Source organism: Sinocyclocheilus grahami, unplaced genomic scaffold, assembly GCF_001515645.1.
Source record: "Sinocyclocheilus grahami isolate Dianchi unplaced genomic scaffold, SAMN03320097.WGS_v1.1 scaffold45.1, whole genome shotgun sequence".
Lineage (NCBI taxonomy): Eukaryota > Metazoa > Chordata > Actinopteri > Cypriniformes > Cyprinidae > Sinocyclocheilus > Sinocyclocheilus grahami.
This window is the reverse complement of record NW_015505224.1, coordinates 726,005-749,317: the sequence shown is the minus strand read 5'-3', so window position 1 is coordinate 749,317 and position 23,313 is coordinate 726,005. Positions and strand designations below refer to the sequence as shown.

Here is a 23,313-nt window from a genome sequence, read left to right as displayed (position 1 = left end):
GTGCAGGCACTTGTAGCAAATGTAGCACTGTCAGTTGTCATTGGATATTCTTAGTCCTCCTTTCTCTGTCGACCGGTTCCTAGTACACACTGTCGGTGCAAATGCAACCCTTTAAATAGTACTGGGAAATAGTTTGCGCAAAGTTGTCCCAGTACTTTAGTACTGTCCATTTAGTTCTGGAACTAAAGCGGTGCGAAAGGCCCTATTGGTACCGAATACTGAAATATTGGTACCGTGACAACACTAGATCACAGTATGGTAAGGGGCGTAACATTTATGTCACACGCTTGAGGTATTTGGCCAATCACAACGCACTGAGTAGCTGGAAAATCAGAGCACACCTCGCTTTTCAGACCGATGAGCTTTGTAAAAATCAAGGCGTTTCAGAAAGGCGTGGCATAGAGGAGAAACTATAAGATCACAGCGTCCTCCATCCTCCTGTTGTTCTTTGTTTCTGTTGTTGAACGCCGCGCACAAATGACGACGCTGTCGACCGGTTCCTAGTACACACTGTCGGTGCAAATGCAACCCTTTAAATAGTACTGGGAAATAGTTTGCGCAAAGTTGTCCCAGTACTTTAGTACTGTCCATTTAGTTCTGGAACTAAAGCGGTGCGAAAGGCCCTATTGGTACCGAATACTGAAATTTTGGTACCGTGACAACACTAGATCACAGTATGGTAAGGGGCGTAACATTTATGTCACACGCTTGAGGTATTTGGCCAATCACAACGCACTGAATAGCTGGAAAATCAGAGCACACCTCGCTTTTCAGACCGATGAGCTTTGTAAAAATCAAGGCGTTTCAGAAAGGCGGGGCATAGAGGAGAAACTATAATATACAGTATGTGGGAAATAATGTGTTTTTTGAACCTTAAACCGCATAAACACATTTCATTACACCAAATACACAAAATAATGTTCTTTTTAGCAACATCATATGAACCCTTTAAGTCATCATTCCTTCCATCGCGCAACTGCACCTGGGGGCACTTATCACCTAGAGAACAATGGGAAGACACAGCGAATAACCAATCCGTAAAGTGTAAAACACAAGCAGGAAGCACAGATGAGCAACTCTAAGATGATGTGGGATTTTTTTTCAGGTGCATTACACCTGTACGGTGCAATCTATATGACTAATATAATGGCACGCTCTCAGTCTCACCCACTTGCTCAACATGGCCGGCCTCTGCTGCTCGTCCCATTACTGACACCATGCCTGTAAGACCCAGTATTCTCTGAATATTTTTCTGACACCTATCAACCATTTTCATCCATCAACAAACCACTAACAAGGAGAAAAAATGATCAAATAAAAGATTTAAATACTGTTATTTGTTCATACACATATGAGGCCTATATAAAAGGCTATCATTTGTTGACATACATATATATATATGAATCTCTTAATTCCAAGTTCTTTAAATGTGCAAATGCTGACATGTTTTGGTCTGTGCCCGTGGTTTATTCAGACTGAGTGCTTGCTGCGAAATTGTCATGCAGATCCAATGTATTACTCACAATGAATTACTTCTATCAATGCCAATCCACTGCCATTTCGTTATTAAGATAAACTACCAATGCACAAAGATAACACGACCATTTAATTCCAGCTAATGGGGCTTTTCGTGGAGAGGGGAAAGGGCTCGCATTACCTTGTTTTTGGTGTTGCAATGGCAGCAGACCGTCCACAGGTACTTAAATCATCATCATCATCATCATTATTATTATTCTGTGGATACTTATAAGACAGATGACAAGATACACGGTGCCTGTACTTGACAGGCTATGAAATGAGACCCTAAACCAAGTCATTTTCAAAGTATAAACATAGATAAAAGCCCAATGATGTGTAAAAGAGATTTACTGACATCTGTGATTTTTTATGGTTATGATTTACGGTCTGAGAGATGCTGGTACTTAACCAAAATAGCAGCTGAAACAGAATCTTTGTAGATGGTTGTCAGCTGGTGTATGCTGGCCTATAGTCGTATCAACAGATCAAGTCACTCCAAAATATTCCACTGTCTTGATTTGATTTATTTATGCATTTGCTTAGTTGTCTCTGTGCATGTATATAAATTGACCACCTAAAATTATAAAATAGTATTTGGTTCAGTTTCATCTTTTGCCGTTTTTGACCTTTCAGAATTGTGTGTTGACTTTATTCTAGTAACTATTGGATCAGATGTATAATGAAGTGTTCTCCAACAAATGATTAGGCACTCATTTGTCTGATGGTGTGCTTAATGGATAATGCAAGGATGTAAATGTTACAGAGTTTATCTTCCTGCTGCCAACAATCATCAGAGAGGACAAATTAAACCGATCTAGTGGCAGTCATGTCATCAACTGCATTGGCCTCTTCAGTTCCTGTATCTTCTAAATGAGTGATATCTTTCAGTGATATACTAAACATGATTTTTTTTAGGGGTCTTTGCAATTTACTGTTTATCTTGAATTTTATTTCCCAAAAAATTAAATAAAGTTGCACATTTAATTATATAAACGTCTAAACTTATACACAAAAGTGCATTTATTCAGATTTCCGTTTCACTTTCACCATTGTTGAGCAGCAAATAAATGTTCAAGCTGTATCTGTTACTTCTCCTCCTACTGGACAACAGCAGAAGTGCAAGTTTAGTGTAAAAAAAACATTGAGCTTGGCGATTTGACATTTGCACCCGGAGCAACATGGTTTCTCAATATAGCTCCAGTTTCAGAGTTACACTAAGACAGGACAGACCCTGAGTCTTACCCAATAGACATGTGACAGAAATGAATACTACCACCTTTAAAAAACAATCAATCAAATAGTTGATTTCTCTCAATATGTCCCTATGTGTGCATATTGTGTTGGCAACATATTCCGTCCTTCTCTTTATCTGAAACTATATATTCTTGTATCATGTGAGGGGGTCTTTTAATGGTTTTCCATCTCATCACAGCTATCCGTCTGTTCTAGTAGGCCACCAGTTGGTAGGGTCTGGATCTTGCAGACCCGGCCTCAGTGGTGTTATTTATGGAGGGCAATAGGATCCACGACTGGTCGTCTTCCTGGAAAACGTGCCCAGCTGTCAGCTTAGACGGCTAAAGAACTGGTTCCTGCAAGAGCCGCATCACACAACAGCATAGCTGACAGATGCAAAGCTTAGTTACACAGACATCCACAGGAACTTTATTTCAATGCTGGAGGAGAAGAGCACACAATGGGCGAAAAATGTTTCATTAGTTGACCACTCAGGTTCTAGTACTAGTTCTCAAGTTCAGAAGAGCTGTCAGCGAAACATATACGCCAGCAGGAGACTCGACCCTTTCTAAAAAAAGAGGAAGGGGACTTGAAGGACGTGTTGCTTTCGGGGTGAAGCCTAAGAATGCCGCAAAGGGCTTCCCGTGGCTGAGAGAGGAAGCTCAGGACAAGAAATCAGCACGAGCCAAATGAGGACGCGCTTGGGGGAGGAGCTTGACTTCTCATGACTGAACTGTGATAATCGGCGCTGGCATGGCCGAGGGCATCTTCAGTGCTACACACCACACTAATCCTTTACTAAGGAAATGTGCTGTCGTACAGCCAGTGACCTCTCTGTCAGGAGAATGTTTGCTAGGGCTTACCTGATGACTCTTCATTCTTGTTTGAAGGGCAGCTGAAAACAAGGAGGAATGTGTGGCCAGAAGCACACTATTCTTCAATGCCTCTTTAAAGCAGCATATTATGATAATTAAGTCTTTGGCTACAGTTTTGAAGCCTGTTTCACAAATGATTCATGTGCAAGTGACAGCCTTTGCTGCTAAAATGTAAATATGCGAATTAATTGCATGCATTTTAGTATAGTATCGTTATAGTACACACTTGAAATATTGAATGCTAATGGACAGTTGAGATCAAATGATTTAAACTGGGAAGAAAAAAAATAAAATAAGGAAAATTATTATTTACATACTCTAACATTTTTCCCCCCCATGAAACACGACTTTTTTTATATATATATGCTGTGACACTTTACAATAAAAAGTCTGTCAGTTTGTCGAAGGGCAGCTGAAAACAAGGAGGAATGTGTGGCCAGAAGCACACTATTCTTCAATGCCTCTTTAAAGCAGCATATTATGATAATTAAGTCTTTGGCTACAGTTTTGAAGCCTGTTTCACAAATGATTCATGTGCAAGTGACAGCCTTTGCTGCTAAAATGTAAATATGCGAATTAATTGCATGCATTTTAGTATAGTATCGTTATAGTACACACTTGAAATATTGAATGCTAATGGACAGTTGAGATCAAATGATTTAAACTGGGAAGAAAAAAAATAAAATAAGGAAAATTATTTACATACTCTTTAAAAAAATTTTCCCCCATGAAACACGACTTTTTTTATATATATATTCTGTGACACTTTACAATAAAAAGTCTGTCAGTTTGTCAATATTAGTTAATGCGATAACTTGAGCTAAAAATGACCAAGTATATTATGGCATTAATTAAATTAGGTCAATGTTATATGAACAGATGTTTGTTCATAGTACATTAATTTACTTGAAATGTGATAAATGTATCTATATCTGCATCATCTATTTGGACATCCACTTATCTGTCTGTATCTACATGTCTATATCTACATCCGTTTATATCGACATCTATCTGACTGTATTTACATCTGTCTATATATCTATATCCATTCAATCTACATCCATCCATCTATCTCTATCTATCTATCAGATGGATGTAGATATACAGATACACAAATGTTGATACAGACATGGATTTTGTCTATATCTACAGGCTACCTATGTTTGTGTATCTGTCTATACCTACATCCAACTGCCTGTCTACCGCTACATCTATCTATATTCACACACCTATGTGTTTATAACATCTGTCTATCTACACTACAGTATCTATCTTTACACCCGACATCCGTTTATATCGACATCTATCTGACTGTATTTACATCTGTCTATATATCTATATCCATTCAATCTACATCCATCCATCTATCTCTCTCTATCTATCTATCAGATGGATGTAGATATACAGATACACAAATGTTGATAGACATGGATTTTGTCTATATCTACAGGCTACCTATGTTTGTGTATCTGTCTATACCTACATCCAACTGCCTGTCTACCGCTACATCTATCTATATTCACACACCTATGTGTTTATAACATCTGTCTATCTACACTACAGTATCTATCTTTACATCCATCTCTGTCTGTCTATCTATACTACACAGCCTTCACCAGTGCTTTTCAGTGCCATCAAGGCAAGTTCAAATGACACAGTGCTGTAGTGTTCTACTCGGTCAGCTGATGGTCTGATAAAACAACTTTTTTTGACAAGAATTTTTTGCAAACAATTAAGAAAATGTCACATCACGTCAGGTTTAACAGCCCCATGCACCCCAAACAGCAGCTGACAGCCTTACAGATGCAGCTATTGTCTGAGAGCTCACCTTAGTTCCAGTAATTAACACCATATCTTCCCCATGGTTAGACGCAGTGCATCAGCTTCAAGGAGGAGCAACAAATAAGACAGCTCCACACTCAATTACAGCACACGTCAATCTGCCGTAGATGCAACCGGCGCTGCAGAAGCAGCTGTATGACACCCTTAATATGATGGAGATCTCAGCCCGCAGCACAATGAATACACCCATCAATCAAACACACACCGTCGTGATTCATTTAATGACATTGTGAGATACAGAAAACGACTTTTATTCTCGCATTAATGACGTTTTCATCCAAATCACATTCTTTTAGAATAAAAGAAATCCCAATGGAAACAGTCCCTGTGTTTTAATCGCAATATAAATACTCTGTGGTGATGAATCCCTCGTGTAAAACCGTATGCTAGCTATTCAGAATAATAGTTAGGCGTTAGATTCACTTTTTAAAAATGTCTAATTTCAACCCAATGGACTGATATCTTACCGTGAAAAAAAAGAAATGTAATAAGAAATCCCTTTTTATGCACGGTTTCACTTTTTTTCTTTGAAAAGGCAGTAAATGAAATGTATGGAGCTGGAGTGATACACATGGATATTATTTTACAGTAAAAATGATAGTACCTATTTCCATTCTACTGGAAACCTACAAACAGTCATTTGTTTAGGGTTCAGAACATTGGAAGTGCAAAACAGAAAAACGAAAGAAAATGTGTTTTTGGCACAACATTAATGGGGCTACTGGTCTGCATGAGACATAACATGCCTCTTGAATAATAATAATAATAATAATAATAATACAATCAATATAAATACTCTGTGGTGATGAATCCCTCGTGTAAAACCGTATGCTAGCTATTCAGAATAATAGTTAGGCGTTAGATTCACTTTTTAAAAATGTCTAATTTCAACCCAATGGACTGATATCTTACCGTGAAAAAAAAGAAATGTAATAAGAAATCCCTTTTTATGCACGGTTTCACTTTTTTTCTTTGAAAAGGCAGTAAATGAAATGTATGGAGCTGGAGTGATACACATGGATATTATTTTACAGTAAAAATGATAGTACCTATTTCCATTCTACTGGAAACCTACAAACAGTCATTTGTTTAGGGTTCAGAACATTGGAAGTGCAAAACAGAAAAACGAAAGAAAATGTGTTTTTGGCACAACATTAATGGGGCTACTGGTCTGCATGAGACATAACATGCCTCAATAATAATAATAATAATAATAATAATACAAAATTTAATTAAATAGCAATGAAAACAACTAACATTTAAACAGATTTAAGAAAACCATTTCAGGTTTACCCTGCAACTTTTCTTTTCGTGATGGTTTTTTTTTTTTTTTTGCTTTCGTTTTGTTTTTAGTGTGTAGTACATATAAAAGTGACTGACAAACATACAACACAGGAAACGTGCATTCGCTCTCTCTCTCTCTCTCTCTCTCGCACGCACACAAACATGCTAATATTTGCTAAGACGTGACACTCCGTCACACTCCCCTAGGACTACAGCCTAGTAAAAATACAGTAAATATATTTCTATATATTTCGATGAAATTGCAAACATACGCATACATGTGTGCTCGTACTTCAGTTCATATGCACAAGTACAAGTGTTACGTGGTATATTCTCTCTAAATATAAGCTCTGCTATGAGAATGCTTCGAGATCTCATAGTACACAGTGGTCTGTCTAGCCCTGGAGTGCAATCTGAGAAGTTTTACGGTTTAAATACCAGGCTTTCACCTCATGCCAGTCATACGCTCAGTAGATCTCCAAAGGCACTTCCATTTGGCCCGTAGGAACCGCTTAGCTGCTGTCTGTCTCGGGCTCCATAGATAAGCACTACGATTCAAAGCAACGTTCACTGACATCTACACAACAAACTTGGCCACAAACGACTCTTAAACCACGAGACGAGGATTCAGTCCTTGAGCTGATATGTCAGACGTAGGAGGGTGTCACGCATACCGTTTTGGAGCAGGGCTGCTTGTATGGAGGCCTTCACATTCAGGCAGACGTTAAACAATTCACCGACTGACTGCTCTGTAAACGAATGTCTTAAATGCAGCATTGCTAAAACTTTACATGTCTGTCAGGAAGACCAAAGGAAACGAACAAATACTTCAGTGCTATCGTCCTGCATTTGCATACACACACACACACACACACACACACACACACACACCTGTAGACACTCATACACACATATACAAATAAAAGTTACAATTAATAACGTAATAAAAACGAATAGACAAAAAAAAAGAATCACCATCTTAACGTGACGCTCATAACGTTAGTGTACCTTTGCGTGTGTTGTGTATAAAGTCTAGTGTTTGTAAGTCTCTGAGCTCTACAGAGAGCCCAGCGGCGTCCACAGAACTTTGCTCTGTTCCTGATCCACGATAGTCACGATCTGAGTGCAAATGTAAGGCAAGGTGCCTCCTTGAACGATACCTGTAAGGAAACATCAAACAACAGCGAGTCATGCTTTCATGAATCGAAAGTTGAAAAGAACAACATGTATTTGAAACAGAAACCTTTTGTAACATTATAAACACCTTTAATGTTGAATAAAAGTTTGAATTTCTTTCTTTAAATCGTACTGTTCCCATATGGCAATTTATACACAGAGATGTATTTTCCCTTCTTAAAATTAAAATAAACACAATAAATGTACTTTAATTGTAATTTACTATATTAAATGAGTAATATGATCATATTTGGTTAAAATAAATAAATACATCTGCTTCACAACATGGTGTCATATTTTGAAACTGATTTGTACCGAGGCAGATAAGAATAGCAAACCTGTGAAAAATTTGCTATACTCCTGCTCTATCTTCTGTGCGGTCTCAAACTGCTCCTTGGAATGTTTCTGAGAGACTTTATCCCGTAGATAAACTGGATCCTTCTGCTCTCTACACAGGCAAACAGAGGCAGTCATTCATAATGACATTACAAGATTAAACATGCACAATGACATTGTTCTTTTGAGACAAACGTGGTTCAAGCAGCAACATTTTGGAGGGGCGCATAATAATAAAACGCTTGTAAAATAAAGACATCAGCTGTTAAATACTAAAACTGAGTAAAAGTGTGCAGCTCCCTTGAGATATATATTCCTGCAGGGCAAAACAACTGAACATCTATGTAAACACCCGGCTGTGACAGGTGTTGTCTGTGTAAAGTAAAGTAAAGTAAAACAAAATAAAATATTCACTAGATTTCCTATATTGCCTTTTTTAACTTCATTCCCAATCATTCTTATACTACATATAAAATAAAACACAAAAGTAAAAAACAGATATACCTAATAAAGAAAGTCTATGTAAACACCCTCCTGTGATAATATTGCATTTTTTACAAGATTTCCTATATTACATTTATTTAATTTAACTATTAAATAAAAATTAATAGTAAAACTAAAAAAAATAAAATAAAAAAAGTTAAATAATTACCATAATAAAAAAAACAATTTGCACTAATATAACAACCCTCTCTCTCTCTCTCTCTCGCCCAAGTTGCTTGGAGTCCAGTGTTAAGTTTCCACAGTCTGTGATGATTTGGGGATCAAGAGACCAAAACATGCAGATGAACTGAAGGCCACTGTCAAAGAAACCTGGGCTTCCATACCACCTCAGCAGTGCCACAAACTGATCACCTCCATGCCACGCCGAATTGAGGCAGTAATTAAAGCAAAAGGAGCCCCTACCAAATATTGAGTACATGTACAGTAAATGAACATACTTTCCAGAAGGCCAACAATTCACTAAAAAAATTTTTTTATTGGTCTTATGAAGTATTCTAATTTGTTGAGATAGTGAATTGGTGGGTTTTTGTTAAATGTGAACCAAAATCATCACAATTAAAAGAACCAAAGACTTAAATTACTTCAGTCTGTGTGCATTGAATTTATTTAATACACGAGTTTCACAATTTGAGTTGAATTACTGAAATAAATGAGCTTTTCCACGACATTCTAATTTATTGAGATGCACCTGTATATATGTTTTTTTTTAATACATGGAAAATGTCACACAGAGACTTCAGACTTCATTTTATTAAAATCATGGTAATATTTAATTGTTGCTTTATTTTATACTGGTGCAGAATCCTGGTGAACATATCATGAATATTTGAATATGAAGATACCAACCAGCCCTGGTGTATGTGTATGTGAGTATTCATAGAAAGCCTTTCTGAGTTTCAAGAAATGCAACAGCCTATTAAGTCATTGTACATGACATGATGTCATGATCCTGAGTGCTAATGAGAGCAGTACTGATTAACTCGGGTTGCCTTTATATAAAATAGGTGCTAGTCAGCAGGTCAAAGATGACCTGCATTAATCCCCATAGTCATCGAGTGCAGGCTTGATTTGCTAATCCTTCTGGGAAATCACCAACTTAAAAACCTCTGTTGGGACGACTCCACACGGAAGCGCTGAAGAGACCTAAAGGCATGGTTATGCAGTGCTATCAGGAGAATAAAGCTGGGATTTATTGTCCTTTTAAGTCTCACACCCCTAGAGAGCTATCAGTACAGTATGCTGTGAACCCGTGATATACATATTAACGGTCTACAGTCGGCTTTAATTTTCCTCATCTGATAAACTGGGCAGGGAATCTCGCAAAGCGCCTTCAGCAGACAACCTTGAGTGAGAGCGAAGGAGAGAGACACAGACAGAAAGACTGAAGCGGCTGCCTACGCTGTCATATATCTTGTCCTATATCTGTGGGACGTTATGGTTAAAGTGAGCCAAGATTTTCATCTATTTAACAGCAGTTCTTCCAAGTCAAATGCAGCCTACATAGTAAAACTGCTTTCCATTTCCCCAATGTCTCCAGGGCCCTGAGGGAGCGCACAGGAACTTCTTGGCGAACAAATGTGCCAGGAGGGCCTTAAAGAAAGTGTGTGTGCGTGTGTGTGTGTTTGGACGGGCCCCACAAGGACACCCAAGAGCTCAGCTGGCTCTCTAAGTCGCTGAAATATTCGAGAAGTATGTGTGAAGAGGGATGTGGACACTTACTTTATCTGCTTTGCGTTTTTGTAGCGAATGAAAATGACGATCGGGTAAATGTGAACGCTGTGAAGCCGTTCGATAGCGTGAGGTGCAATGTCAAGCAAACAGTGACAGTCCTACGAGAGAAAACGACACAGCACAGAACAGGTCTGAGTCATGTTACACATATACAGCATGAGCGACTGCAAACAGAGAAACAAGAGCTCACTGACAGCACATCAACAAACATGAACCTCAGTCTTGATATTCATCTAATTAAAAGATTTATCAGATTTTAGCTTATTATTAAGGGCTATATTGTCTCAATTTAAAATCATAAAAAATTTGACTAAGATGCGATCAGCAGAGGTGTGGAAAAACCTTGTCTGTGATCTCCTTGATGGAGGCAACAGTAGTCACATCAAAATGGCCACTCCTCCGTTTGTAGTCAATGAAGAGAAAGTCTTTCACCCCACGCTCGATGGCCTGCTGGGAAGCCTTCATCACCTCTGGATAAGCAGAACAAACAAAGCTCAGCACACTCATATTCAGCAGCATCATTAGGCTGAACCAGCAAAAACTAATATGCAATTTAACAGTCCTTTATGAATTTCAATACTAACAAATTCAAATAAAACGACAGCTTGTACACCAAGTTCATTTCAATTAAGCGAACGAAGTTTTTTTCAAACAACCATTCAATAAATAAATAAAAAAGTTACAAATGTTTGTAAAAAAAGTGACTTGTGTGATAAAGGCTTTAATCACTAGACAACTCAATTTAAAAGAAAAAAGAAAAAAAAAAGAAAATTCCCATTATACAATTTTTTTTTATAATAGGCACACACCATTATATATATACATATATATATGGGTACCAAACTGAGTGGGTACTGAACCTATTTTAGTATAACTTATATATTATTATAGTATTTTTTTTATATTTTGGATTTTTTTACTTTTATCTTTTCAGTTTTCATTTTACTTTTAGGTTTATTTCAGTAAATTCCATTTAGTGTTAGTTTATTTTTATTTCAGTTTTAGTCATTTTAATACTTTAATTTAAGTGAAAATTAAAGTATTAAAAGGTTGCGAGTTCGAGTCTCCGGTCCGGCAGGGATTGTAGGTGAGGGGAGTGAATGTACAGCGCGCTCTCTCCCACCTTCGATACCACGACTGAGGTACCCTTGAGCAAGGCCGCAGCAAAAATGGCTGCCCACTGCTCCGGGTGTGTGTTCACGGTGTGTGCGTTCACTGCTGTGTGTGTGTGCACTTAGGATGGGTTCAAATGCAGAGCACTAATTCCTAGTATGGGTAACTCACTTCAAGTAACCTCTCAATTGAGTACAGGCACTGGTATGACAGTATTTGATAATGCTGTTGTCTATAAATGACTGTGCTGTGTCTATTATGGAGAAAACTGCAAAATTTGCTCACAGTTAATGTATAGACTATCTTTGTAGTTGTAGTAAACAGCAACAATCAATTAGCCAACTAAAATGCCTAAATTATCTTCAATTATTTGCTTTAATTCTCTGGAAAATGTGTTATATTGACATCTGTATTTTGAGAGTAGTGTCAGTCAGATATTATTAGAACTCACAACCAGTACTGATAAATCTCAATGCCATAAAGCATAAACAGTTAACCGTACACTAGGATTACAAAAATCATTTCAACAGAGATCACACTGCAGGTAAACACTAGTGGACATTTACCGAGCACACATCTGCTGAATTTCTCGGGGGATTCCTTGACCAGCATGTCTTTAACAGGATCCACCAGCGGGCCGAGGATCAGCACCGGTCTGGGAGACATGCAGTCAATCTTCTGCACTCTCTGATAGGCCAGACTCACAAAATCTGACCACACCCCAAAAAAACAAAACAGGGTCAACATCAATCTTATCAAAATGCTAATTCCACCAGCACTGCATTATGAGATACTGGAGGGTCTCACCATCTAAGAATGGAATCGAGTCTGTGCTGATTGCGTCCAAGGCTACAGCATCTTTCCCGTCTTTGGAGCTGCTACGTTTGTGCTTCTGTTTCCTGCGGAAGAAGGATCGGCGTGCGGCAGCGGAGAGGGTCTTACTGGAGCCCGCCTCGTCCTTCAGTTCAGTCATACTGTGTCTGCGGTAGAACTCCTGATCCATCCTACAGCAGAACATGAGTCCAGGTCACACAACTGCAGTCGTCTGTATAGTATGTTTCATACTGTTACCTCCTATTATTCAGTTCATTTAAAAACCAGTCATAACCACTGATCTATAATGACTATTATAGATCAGTGGTCATAACCTATGTATACACACATTTTTGTGTCTGAGGTAAGCTTATGCATTATTCCGAACACATGAATTCAAGTTAATTCTAACTAGTGGTTGAATTAAATCAGAAAATATAAATCTAGTATGTAGCTAAAAGGCTACAGTTATACATTTATACCACAGATTGTGTGTACTCAAGATTGCTGAAATTAAACACTAACTTTAAACATTACAACATATTCCCACAATACTCATGTAAAATAATAAAATATAAAATTCTATAATAATACAATTTAAAAATGTAATCAGCCAAGTGGGAATGGTTTGCATCTGATGCAATAAAAAAAAAAAGTGGTCAAATATCAGCCAATATTTATACACTACACATTCAAAAGTTTTGGTTAAAAACTTAAAAGTTTTAAGTTTTGGTTAAAAAGTTTTTTATTAAAAAAGGGAGTTTCTTATGTCCACCATTCTATTTTTAAATACAGTAAAAATACAAATTTTGTAAAATATAATTATAATTTACACTGCTTTCTATTTTAATAGAGTTAATTTATTCCTGTGATGCAAAGCTGAATTTTCAGTATTATTACACCAGTCTTCAAAGTCACATGTTCCTTCAGAAATCATGCTAATAAGCCGTTTTTAAACATTTCTTATTATTATTAGTTGAAAATAGTTGTGCTGTGTAGTAAAGCATGGAAAGTGTGGAATTGTTTTTCCCCCCAGGATTTTTCGAAGTTTGAAAAACAGCATTATTGAAACAGAATCTTTTGTAACAATGTCTGTAGCGTCTGGACCAATCAGACACACCATTTTTCATTTGATTTAACAAATCAATTATTCAGTAGATTAACAAACGTTCACAGACCCCTCACCCAATAAACATACTGGGTGCCAAGTTGTCTGTGAACAGGGCCCAGGACCCTGGTTACCATGGCAACCCTGACACCAGATACATTTACGACCTAATGGAATGCGAAGCAGGGAAAATCACTGCATGTTCCATCGCAAGAGGCACAAGGCACAGTAGAAATGGACTTTTCTACTAATTAATTCATAGGAAAACCTTTCTTTGAATGAACAGTGTATCCTTCAGGTCATGGTGTATGTTGTCTTTGATATTTTTAGACTATTTTATGCATGCTTATGATGGAACCCATTCCTGTAATCTTGCCTATATGTAATCCTTCCATGTTTAGTATCTATGAATTCGCCTTCTGATGATCGAAACAAGCGTGTATATTATATGTTGGTACATAGGCAATATATTAGTGTCCTGAGAATCTTTAGTAATTTCGATTCAAGTTCATATGCAAATTACCATGCTTCCACACAAAGAGTCATAAAACTCCCCAGTATTTCAAAACTCCCACTTGGGATAACGGCCTTTCTCATTGGACAAGCCCATCTTGAGAGGCGGGGATCTTCTCCGACCTTAAAGGCATCACACCATGTGACCCGCCCAGAGTCGGTGGTTTGTTTGAATTCTGAGAAGATGTGAGCTACAATGCTCCAGGACATCCTTAAGTACGTGCCAGGCTTCGGCCTTGACTTTTCCATTCATCAAGATTCTCTGACGCAAACTGGTTCTTTTTCATCAACCAACTTCAGCAAAGATAAACTTGAACCTTTGGACTGCATCAAGCCTTTCTTTCAGACAGACGAGACGTGCAAGTATTCAAACTTAGTCTTATTAATTGATACATTAGGTATCATTTGCACCTTTTTTACAAAGGTGTGTTTGAACTAAGAATCTGATGTTCCCTTCAGACTGTAGATCTGCTGAATATGCAAATGGTTCCATAACGTCATATTCTTATTTTCTCTTCTCTCTACTGCGTTAAGCTTTAACCCTTTCCTATACCAACTGTATGTGTGTGTGTGTGTATGTTGGACCAGTTTAAGTGTTTATGTAGTATGTTAGACTAGTTTAAGTGTTTATGTAGTTCATAAAGTCTTATTTGTATCACACTTGACGTTGTTCATTGTTTGCTCATAACTGGAGTCACTTAATCATGCAGATTTATGCTACAAGCTCTGTGTAGAGTTGTATAGTAAGAAAGTTATTTCCCTTAACCAGGAAATTAACGTTCTTAGAATTGACAGACAGTTGACCCTGAGAGGTCAACTAAATACAGTATCTACAGCGGATCTAAATATTTATAATTAATTATAACTAGTTATGATTAATTATTCATATTTCCCCATGAGGTGATTCGCTACAATGTCTTTACTGTCAAAAAAAGAATACAAATATAAATGTAAATAAAAGCATTAATAATATGATGCTTTCTAAAGATAGTGTCTTCAGAGGGTGTGACTCACATATATTTGCTAGGGATCTGCCCTCTTTGAATTTTTTGTGCATTTTCGTCAAGTTGCCAGGCCATCCAGGTGCCGAAGTTGCCATTTGGTAGTGTGTCATCCACATAGAGGATGTCGTCTTTCTTAAAAGAGAGGTCGAGCTCAGTCTCAGCCACTCGGTCATAAAGTGCTCTGGAAGAGAAAGAGGACATGAATAATTCAACAAGTGACAGCATTATACACGGGGAAAGGCTGCAGCGTCTGCAAGAACGAGGTAATACGAGACAAATGAAAAGAGTGCAGAAGACAATGAAAAATAAAGGAAGGAAAGAACGAATGAAAAATTCAGGAAGAGGCCGGGACAGAGTCGATCCCTCATTCCTGGGAGTAGCACGAGGCGGCTTTTAGCGGCCACCCATAACTCCTCATCCCTGGTCATTCATGACATGCAGATAGATGGAGATTATTTACAGCCTGTGACATCATGGGAGAGCAGGCATAAAAAGCGCCTGCAACAGCTGCGGGCCACAGAATTTCATTTGCAAAGACAAACATGGCTATTTCTGAACAGCCCTCTTCCATTATTCTTTTTCCACCGCGCAGACACAATGCATCTCTGTCTCCAACCATCTAATTACCACAGCTACTATTATAGAACACAAATTATGGAGATTTGGTGATACGATCTTCACCGCCAGATACAATATCTCACCCTCCATCTTAAACATAATTAAAGAGATTAAAAGATTCCCATTGCAGCAGTTTTCTCACATATCTATATTTAGAGCAGCGCACACAAGGCCCAAACACTGGCATTTGGTTCTATGGAAGCGGAAAGTGGCCATGAATGGTGATGTATGTTGATGCAGACGAGATCATGCTGTACCTGATATAGAATCCATCTCCAGGAGTGTCCTTCACCTGGTTGAACTCATCCAGACGATGCTGGACTCTGAACGTCACTGTTTCTGCAGGCTTCAGCATTTCCAGATACGCCTCCTCAACAGTCTTATTCTTCATACTAACAGTGCCATACTGGATGAACAAAGAATGACAGAAAGGGTGCAATCATCAGACTTGCACTCCTGCAAACTATTCTTACTGAAAGATTACTACTTGTCCATTTTAAACAAAGACTACAAGAGTTATCGGAAGCTTAAGCGATGGAGACATTGAAATCGACCGTGATGTAGTTTATTTATAGCCTAACTTTGCTTACTTTTGGTGACTGTATTTGGACTTTAAAGGGTTAGTTCACCCAAAAATGAAAATTAGGCTGTGTTTCACTCACCCCCGAGGCATCCTAGGTGTATATGACTTTCTTCTTTGAGACGAATCCAGTTGGAGTTATATAAAAAATTGTCCTGGCTATTCCAAGCTCTATCATTGCTGTCAGTCATCGGGTATTGCAGTGCTTCAGTCCAAAATAAATTAAATAAAAAGCGCCCATCCATAAAAAAAAGTGTCTCACATGGCTCCGGGGGGTGAACAAAGGCCTCTTGTAGCGAATCGATGCGTTTTTGTATGAAAAATATCCATATTCAAAACGTAATCATCACTTTAAACTAGCTTGCGCTCACTGTTGTAAATGGAAGCAGTTCCAGGCGGATGACGTATGAGGTCGGCTTTGTGCATGCGCCGCTCAGAAGTGACAAATGCGGAAGCGCAGGCAAGAGATCAAAGCAAAACAACGGTCACTAATTCGAAGTACAAAACGAGGATTTGTAAAAAAAAATAAATAAAAAAAAATAAAAAAAAAAAAAAAATGTCAGAGGATTTCGAAATAAGCCAAGAGGAGACTGGTTTTCCTTTGCTAAAGTAAGGAAACTTTGCTTCCTTTGCTCCTGTTAACAAACGTTGGTTTTCACGAGACTCACCGGCGCATGCGCAGCGCTGAACTCAGAGGTAATACACCCGGAGTTGCTTCCATGTACAACTGTTGGGGCAAGCTAGATTAAAGTGATTATTACGTTTTGAATATGGATATTTTTCTTACAAAAACACATTGATTCGCTACAGGAGGCCTTTGTTCACCCCCCAAGCCGTGTAAGACACTTTTTTTTTTATGGATGGTCGTTTTTATTTCACTTCTTTTGGACTGAAGCACTGCAACAGCCGCTGACTGACAGCAATGATAGAGCTTGGAATAGCCAGGACAATTTTTAATATAACTCCAACTGGATTTGTCTGAAAGAAAAAAGTCATATACACCTAGGATGCCTCGGGGGTAAGTAAAACACATCCTAATTTTCATTTTTGGGTGATCTAACCCTTTAAATTCATAAAGGTTTTGTTCATTTGTGAAGATCATCTCGATTAACAAAATGTGCAGGAATCATAACTTTTGTTGGTCACAGAGCTCACTTTCTGCAATAATCCAAAAGCCAATTGAAGAAATTCCAATTGGCTTTTTGTCAAAGAAACCAGGGTGAAATGTGTCATCAATGCAGCACTATACAGAGTAGAAAACCAAATCATAATATTCAGCTTAAGTTAAAAGTCTAACTGCACCAGTGCCAATGTTAAGATGCTTCCGGAAACCTGTTTGTCTGGATTGTAACAGTCAGGGCTGTCCATGATAGTGTATTTGTCATTTCAGGTCAGTGCAAGGCATATAACACTAAAAAAAGGAAGTACAATCATTCTTTTGTGTCTTACAAAGAACTGTAGTCTCACCATTTCTGTTCATAGTAGTTCCCTAAAAGTACAACACAGAAAGAGCAGTAGCTCCATTTACCTCAAGTATCATGTCCCCAGGCACAAGACCATCCACTCCTCTGGCAGGACTGTCCTCTTCCAGCCTCTCCACAAATATCCCCTGCAGGTTTCCTCCACACAGCTGAATGCCCAGCTCTCCCTGAGTCTTCCTCACCGTTACCAAGCGAGGCTCTGGAACTTTCTTGGAACTCTCAGAAGACATCCTGACATTCAAGAGCAAAAACAGGCTGGTCACCCAAAGTCATGGATTTTGTGTTGTGTGACCCAGGCGTTTCCAAAAAGTAAGCTGCATATTTATGCTTTCTTTGAGAAGAGCTACAAAATGTATGGCCAAACTGTAAAGCATTGCACATATCCTTCCAAAAGAAGGCATTCCAAAGAAATGCAGGTGGGTGTACAGCAAGAGACATTTACTGAACTGGCAGTTTGGAGGACTAACTGCCACACAGGCACACAAACAGGGTAGAAAGCGGAGGGAGTGTGCATACAGGAGGACTTCAATAAAAGATCCAGAAGGTTATACATTTATTCTCCTAACCTAAATACGCATGTATATATACCCAATTTACCACCCAAACAAGTAAAATCTGGCTTTAATGTAACAGCTCCATGTCCAGACAAAACATCAACACTTCACTGACAAGTACACCACATTTCAAAACAGACCTCTATATTCCTGAGTAAAGAAATTATTAAAGCTGCTGTAAGCGATGATAACCTCCTGGCTATCATCTACAAGTCAGAAACAGGTTAGATTTCTCAAGACACTTATTTCAGAGATACCTGATATTTTACACATGGCAAAAATTCCTTATAGCAGCTTTAAACTCCCTTTAGCATTTGTGATTGACTGATTGAGGAAACTCTGGATCTTTTCAGGATGAGAGCAGCCAAACTGACATGCAAATCATAAATGTCTCACTTAAGCACTGAAGTACACATTTACTCCAAAAACAGCTAAACCTGCTCTGTACAGATTTAACATTCATGAGGAATCTCTTGCTGAGCAGGTTAATCAAAAACGTAAATTAGAAGCAGCGGGAAATATTACCCAATAACACCAATTAAACTCCACTTGAAGGAAAATGTTGACCGAGATTTATAAACCTGATCCCCTCCATGTAGTTGTATTAAAGGGATAGTTCACACAAAGATGAAAATTCTGTCATATTTACTCACCCTCATGTCATTCAAAACGTATGATGTTCGTTCATCCTGAACACAATGAAAGACATTTTTTATGAAATGTGTGAGATTTCTGTCCCTCCATTGAAAGTCCATTCCACCAAAATGTTCAAGCTTCAAAATGTACATAAAGAGATTTTACAAGTAATTTATATGAACAGAACGGTTTAATAAAAAAAATTGTAGAGACACGGTCACTTTTTATAATTAACAGATTCAATTAGGATTTTTTTCCACTTATAGACATTAATCAACACGCATACACTGAGCACATCGAATATGGTAAACAGAAGCTCAACTGCACTTGACATGTGAGAACCAATGAGTTTTATGCTTGCGTGTCAGTTGACACTTTACTCTTTGCATGAGCATTGATTAATGTTTATCTCTTTGGTAAGACTTTAGTTTAGGGACCAATTCTCACTATTAACTAGTTGCTTATTAGCATGCCTATCATTAACATATTGGCTATGTATTAATACTTATAAAGCACATATTCTGCATGACCATATTCTACCTCTTTAATCCTACCCAATACCTAAACTTAACAACTACCTTACTAACTATTAATAAGCAGAATATTTGGATTTTATTGAGACAAGTCATAGTTAATAGGTTGTTAATAGCGAGAATTGGACCTTAAAATAAAGTGTGACCATCGCTTTATATCTCATGTAAAACAATCATGTCTCTTTAGAACACTTGGAATAAACTTTGATTCACATTGATTACTTTTACCTTTAAAAGTAATCACATGGATTCGTTTTTTTTTCTTCCTCAATGGAGGGATAGAAATTTCTAAGGTTTCATTAAAAATATCCTCACGTGTCTTTGAAAGAATTAAAGGGGTCATATGATGCTATTTAAATGTTTCCTTTCTCTTTGGAGTGTTACAAGCTCTTGGTGCATAAAGAAGATCTGTAAAATTGCAAAGACTAAAGTCTCAAATCCAAAGAGATATTCTTTATAAAAGTTAAGAGTCAGCCACGCCTACCTAAAACGGCTCGTTCTAACACGCCCCCACATACCTACGTCACGATGTGGGAAGATTTGCATAACGCCGCCCAAATGTTCACGCAAAGAAAGAAGGCATAACTTTTATTCTCGCTGTAGTATTGTTGCTGCCGCCATGTCGAGACGCTGTGTGTTTCGTTGTGAAAGAGAAACTACTTTGTTTGGCCTTCCAAAAGAGGACGATATCCGCAATCATCGCTCCGGCCGGACAGGGCATCATCACAATATGGTAAGGGTCGTAACATTTCGCTTGATGTATTCGGCCAATCACAACGCACTGGATAGCTGGCCAATCAGAGCACACCTCGCTTTTCAGACCGATGAGCTTTGTAAAAATCGACGCGTTTCAGAAAGGCGGGGCACAGAGGAGAAACAATAATGTACAGTATGTGGAAAATAATGTGTTTTTTGAACCTTAAACCGCATAAACACATTTCATTACATCAAATACACAAAACAATGTTCTTTTTAGCAACATCATATGACCCCTTTAAAGTCTTGATTTGGAATGACATGAAGGTGAGTGATTGAGGACAATTGAAATTTTGGAGTGACCTAACCATGTAAATAAAACAAAATAACAAGGGCCTCGGAAAACAACACGTTTTCAAGGTCTTTGGTTTGCCTGAACAACTAGTTGACTAATCAGTCAGAGTCATCATGAACTGCCATTCACAACCCATTTTACTTTGGTAAAGCAGCATTTCCATGTGGTAAATATATTTCTTGTAGCCTGGGCTGTATGCTAACACAACACAGAGAAGCAGGAATTTCTACAGCCAACCACTTGGAGCAAACAACTACGTTTGTCAGGCATTCCCTGTGCGTAACTGGCAGGGAACAAACCTCAAGCATCTGAGAGAGGAGAACCTAGGCCTAGCAGCCAGAGGGATTCTCAGAAAGGATCTGTTATGGTACAGAGATCTGAAAGATTCAGAGGAGCAAAGAAGAGAGGAGAAAAACAGATTGTGAAAGAGAGAGACACACAAGGGACTCTGGAGGAAGACAAATATGTAGAGAAGAATTATAATAAATACATAAGAACAACTGGAATGAATGAGTGACCTAGTTTACAAAACTCCACTCAAAGTCGATCTGAATTTTATATGATGGTGCAGATTAAAATAAGTTGAGCGACGGTGACGTTATGAATGACTGATCCTTCAACATACATTACTTTATATTCACGCACAGTCCAATTATTGGAGTCAGATAAAGGGCTTCTGAGCTGTATGTGGATAAGTGCGAGCTGTTGCGGGGGGGGGGGGGGGGTGGAGGACCCGAGGCAGCGCGAGTGTACCTGTCTTTTCTCCGCTCTCCCGTGGGTACGGGGCTGACGGAGATCCTGGGCAGGGTGGAGATGGAGCTCTGAGACTGGCTGGAGGCAAACGAGGACGTCTCCAGATTGAAAGGAGACAGAGGTGGCGTGATGAGACTGGGACTGCTGCATTCTGAATGAGACAGGGACCCTGATGAACAACACACAGAAACAACAATCAGCATGGATTCTAGACTGACTATAACACAACTACTTCACAATTTTGACAACAATCCATACAACCCTCTATATTTATGCATTTGCCATCAAGGCCAATTAGACTAAAATGTTTACTGCAAGTAATACAGAGCAAAAATTTACTTAAATATAATAAATAGTAACAAACAGCAACATTTACAGACAGACACAACAGTTTCAAAACGTTGGGGTTGGTAGGATTTTTTAATTAAATTAATACAGTAAAGCCATTTATAATAAAAAATTTATTTTAAATACATGCTGTTCTTTTGAACTTTACATTTTTTCCCAAATCTTGAAAATACAATCACAGTTCCCACAAAAATATAGAGCAACACAACTGTTTTTGACATTGATAACAATATTAAATGTTTCTTAAGCAGCAATTATTAGAATATTAGAATGACTTCTGAAGGATAGTGATAGTGAAAATTCTTCTTCTTTGCATCACAGGAATAAATTACATTTTAAAATGTATTAAAATAAAAAGCAGTTATTTTAAAATGTAATAATGTTTCACAATATTACCGTTTTAACTGTATTTTTGGTCAAATAAGTGCAGCCTTGGTGAGCATAAGAGACTTCTTTCAAAACCATAAATTCTTTTTTTTTTTTTTTTTTTTTTTTTAAAAAAAAACCCAAAATTTTTTTTTTTTTTTTTTTTTTTTTTTAAATACAGACCCCAAACTTTTGAATGATCATGAAAAGGGCAGGGACATTTCCTGAATGCCAATTTTGCAACTGAAGTTTAAATCAGAAATGCTACTGAAAGACCTTAGTCTTCACACTCTCATACTCGCAAGTCATGAAACAAGAAATAAGTGCAAAATTAGCTAAATGGTACACTTTATAGCTGAATGGCTGAATAGAACATTAAAATCATCACGATTTTCACAATGCCGATATTTGCTCATTTTAATTCACCAACAAAATGATCACTAAAATACCATGAATATACATTATTATTGATCTGTTCTAGTACAAAAGGAAACTTTGGGACAAAGAACAGTTCATTTCCACTACTTTGTATATATTTGACGCTGAAACTAAACGGAGACTTAAATTTTATGTATGAATCACTATTAGTTAGGAAAGAAAACCTATTTGCCGCAGGTTATTTATTCAGGCTTCCAATATTTCAGTGTATACAAATGTCAGACTTGTTTGTGCAAAGTGTTCTCTACTTGACATGTCTTACTTGATTTAGCTTAGTCTGACATTTTAATTGCCTTTCCTGTACCGTATTGCTGCATCTGGTGGTTTAGTTTTATATACTGCAGTATGGAAGACAACACTGGATTACAAATTCTAAATAAACATATTTCAGAAATAATTAAATAACTAAATAAATAAATAACTTGACTAAAACACATAGACGTGAGTTGACAATGTAGCATCCTACTTGAAATGTTTATTGAAGTATGATGCCTGCAGTCTCTTCTACATATGTAGAAATGGGTGTTAATTTTCAGGTTTCAGGCCCCACCATAGCACAGAAACTGCACTTGTTAAAATTACAAATGACTTGCTTCTTGCGTCAGACCAAGGCTGCATCTCATTGCTAGTTTTACTTGATCTTAGTGCTGCGTTTGACACTATAGATCATGACATACTCATAGATCGATTACAAAACTATACAGGTATTCAAGGGCAGGCTTTAAGATGGTTTAGATCCTACCTGTCCGATCGATACCATTTTGTTAATTTAAATTGGGAGACATCTCAGTTATCACCAGTAAAATATGGAGCGCCACAAGGATCTGTCCTAGGTCCTCTGCTATTTTCGATATACATGTTTCCCTTGGTAATATTATTAGAAAATACGGGATTAGTTTCCACTG

General features: G+C 37.8%; 2 protein-coding genes across 6 annotated transcripts in view; both read right to left on the bottom strand.

Moving 5' to 3' along the window:
• Positions 1-1,698, bottom strand: part of LOC107582501 (calcium-activated potassium channel subunit alpha-1) — a 256,363-nt gene extending 254,665 nt beyond the window's left edge. For all 5 annotated transcript variants that reach the window (XM_016268375.1, XM_016268378.1, XM_016268376.1 and 2 more), the window contains exon 1: positions 1,658-1,698. The gene's annotated coding sequence lies outside the window, so the exon portion shown is untranslated. The remainder of the gene's footprint in view (positions 1-1,657) is intronic.
• Positions 1,699-6,271: 4,573 nt separating this feature from the next.
• LOC107582547 (disks large homolog 5-like) overlaps positions 6,272-23,313 on the bottom strand; it is a 95,502-nt gene continuing 78,460 nt past the window's right edge. The window contains exons 21-31 of the mRNA XM_016268443.1: positions 21,257-21,425; positions 20,803-20,880; positions 17,777-17,960; positions 15,926-16,074; positions 15,061-15,231; positions 12,420-12,616; positions 12,179-12,322; positions 10,842-10,969; positions 10,488-10,597; positions 8,267-8,376; positions 6,272-7,912 (exon numbers count right to left, since the gene is read on the bottom strand). Of these exons, the coding sequence (XP_016123929.1) occupies positions 7,809-7,912; positions 8,267-8,376; positions 10,488-10,597; positions 10,842-10,969; positions 12,179-12,322; positions 12,420-12,616; positions 15,061-15,231; positions 15,926-16,074; positions 17,777-17,960; positions 20,803-20,880; positions 21,257-21,425 (1,544 nt within the window). The 3' untranslated portion in view covers positions 6,272-7,808. The remainder of the gene's footprint in view (positions 7,913-8,266; positions 8,377-10,487; positions 10,598-10,841; positions 10,970-12,178; positions 12,323-12,419; positions 12,617-15,060; positions 15,232-15,925; positions 16,075-17,776; positions 17,961-20,802; positions 20,881-21,256; positions 21,426-23,313) is intronic.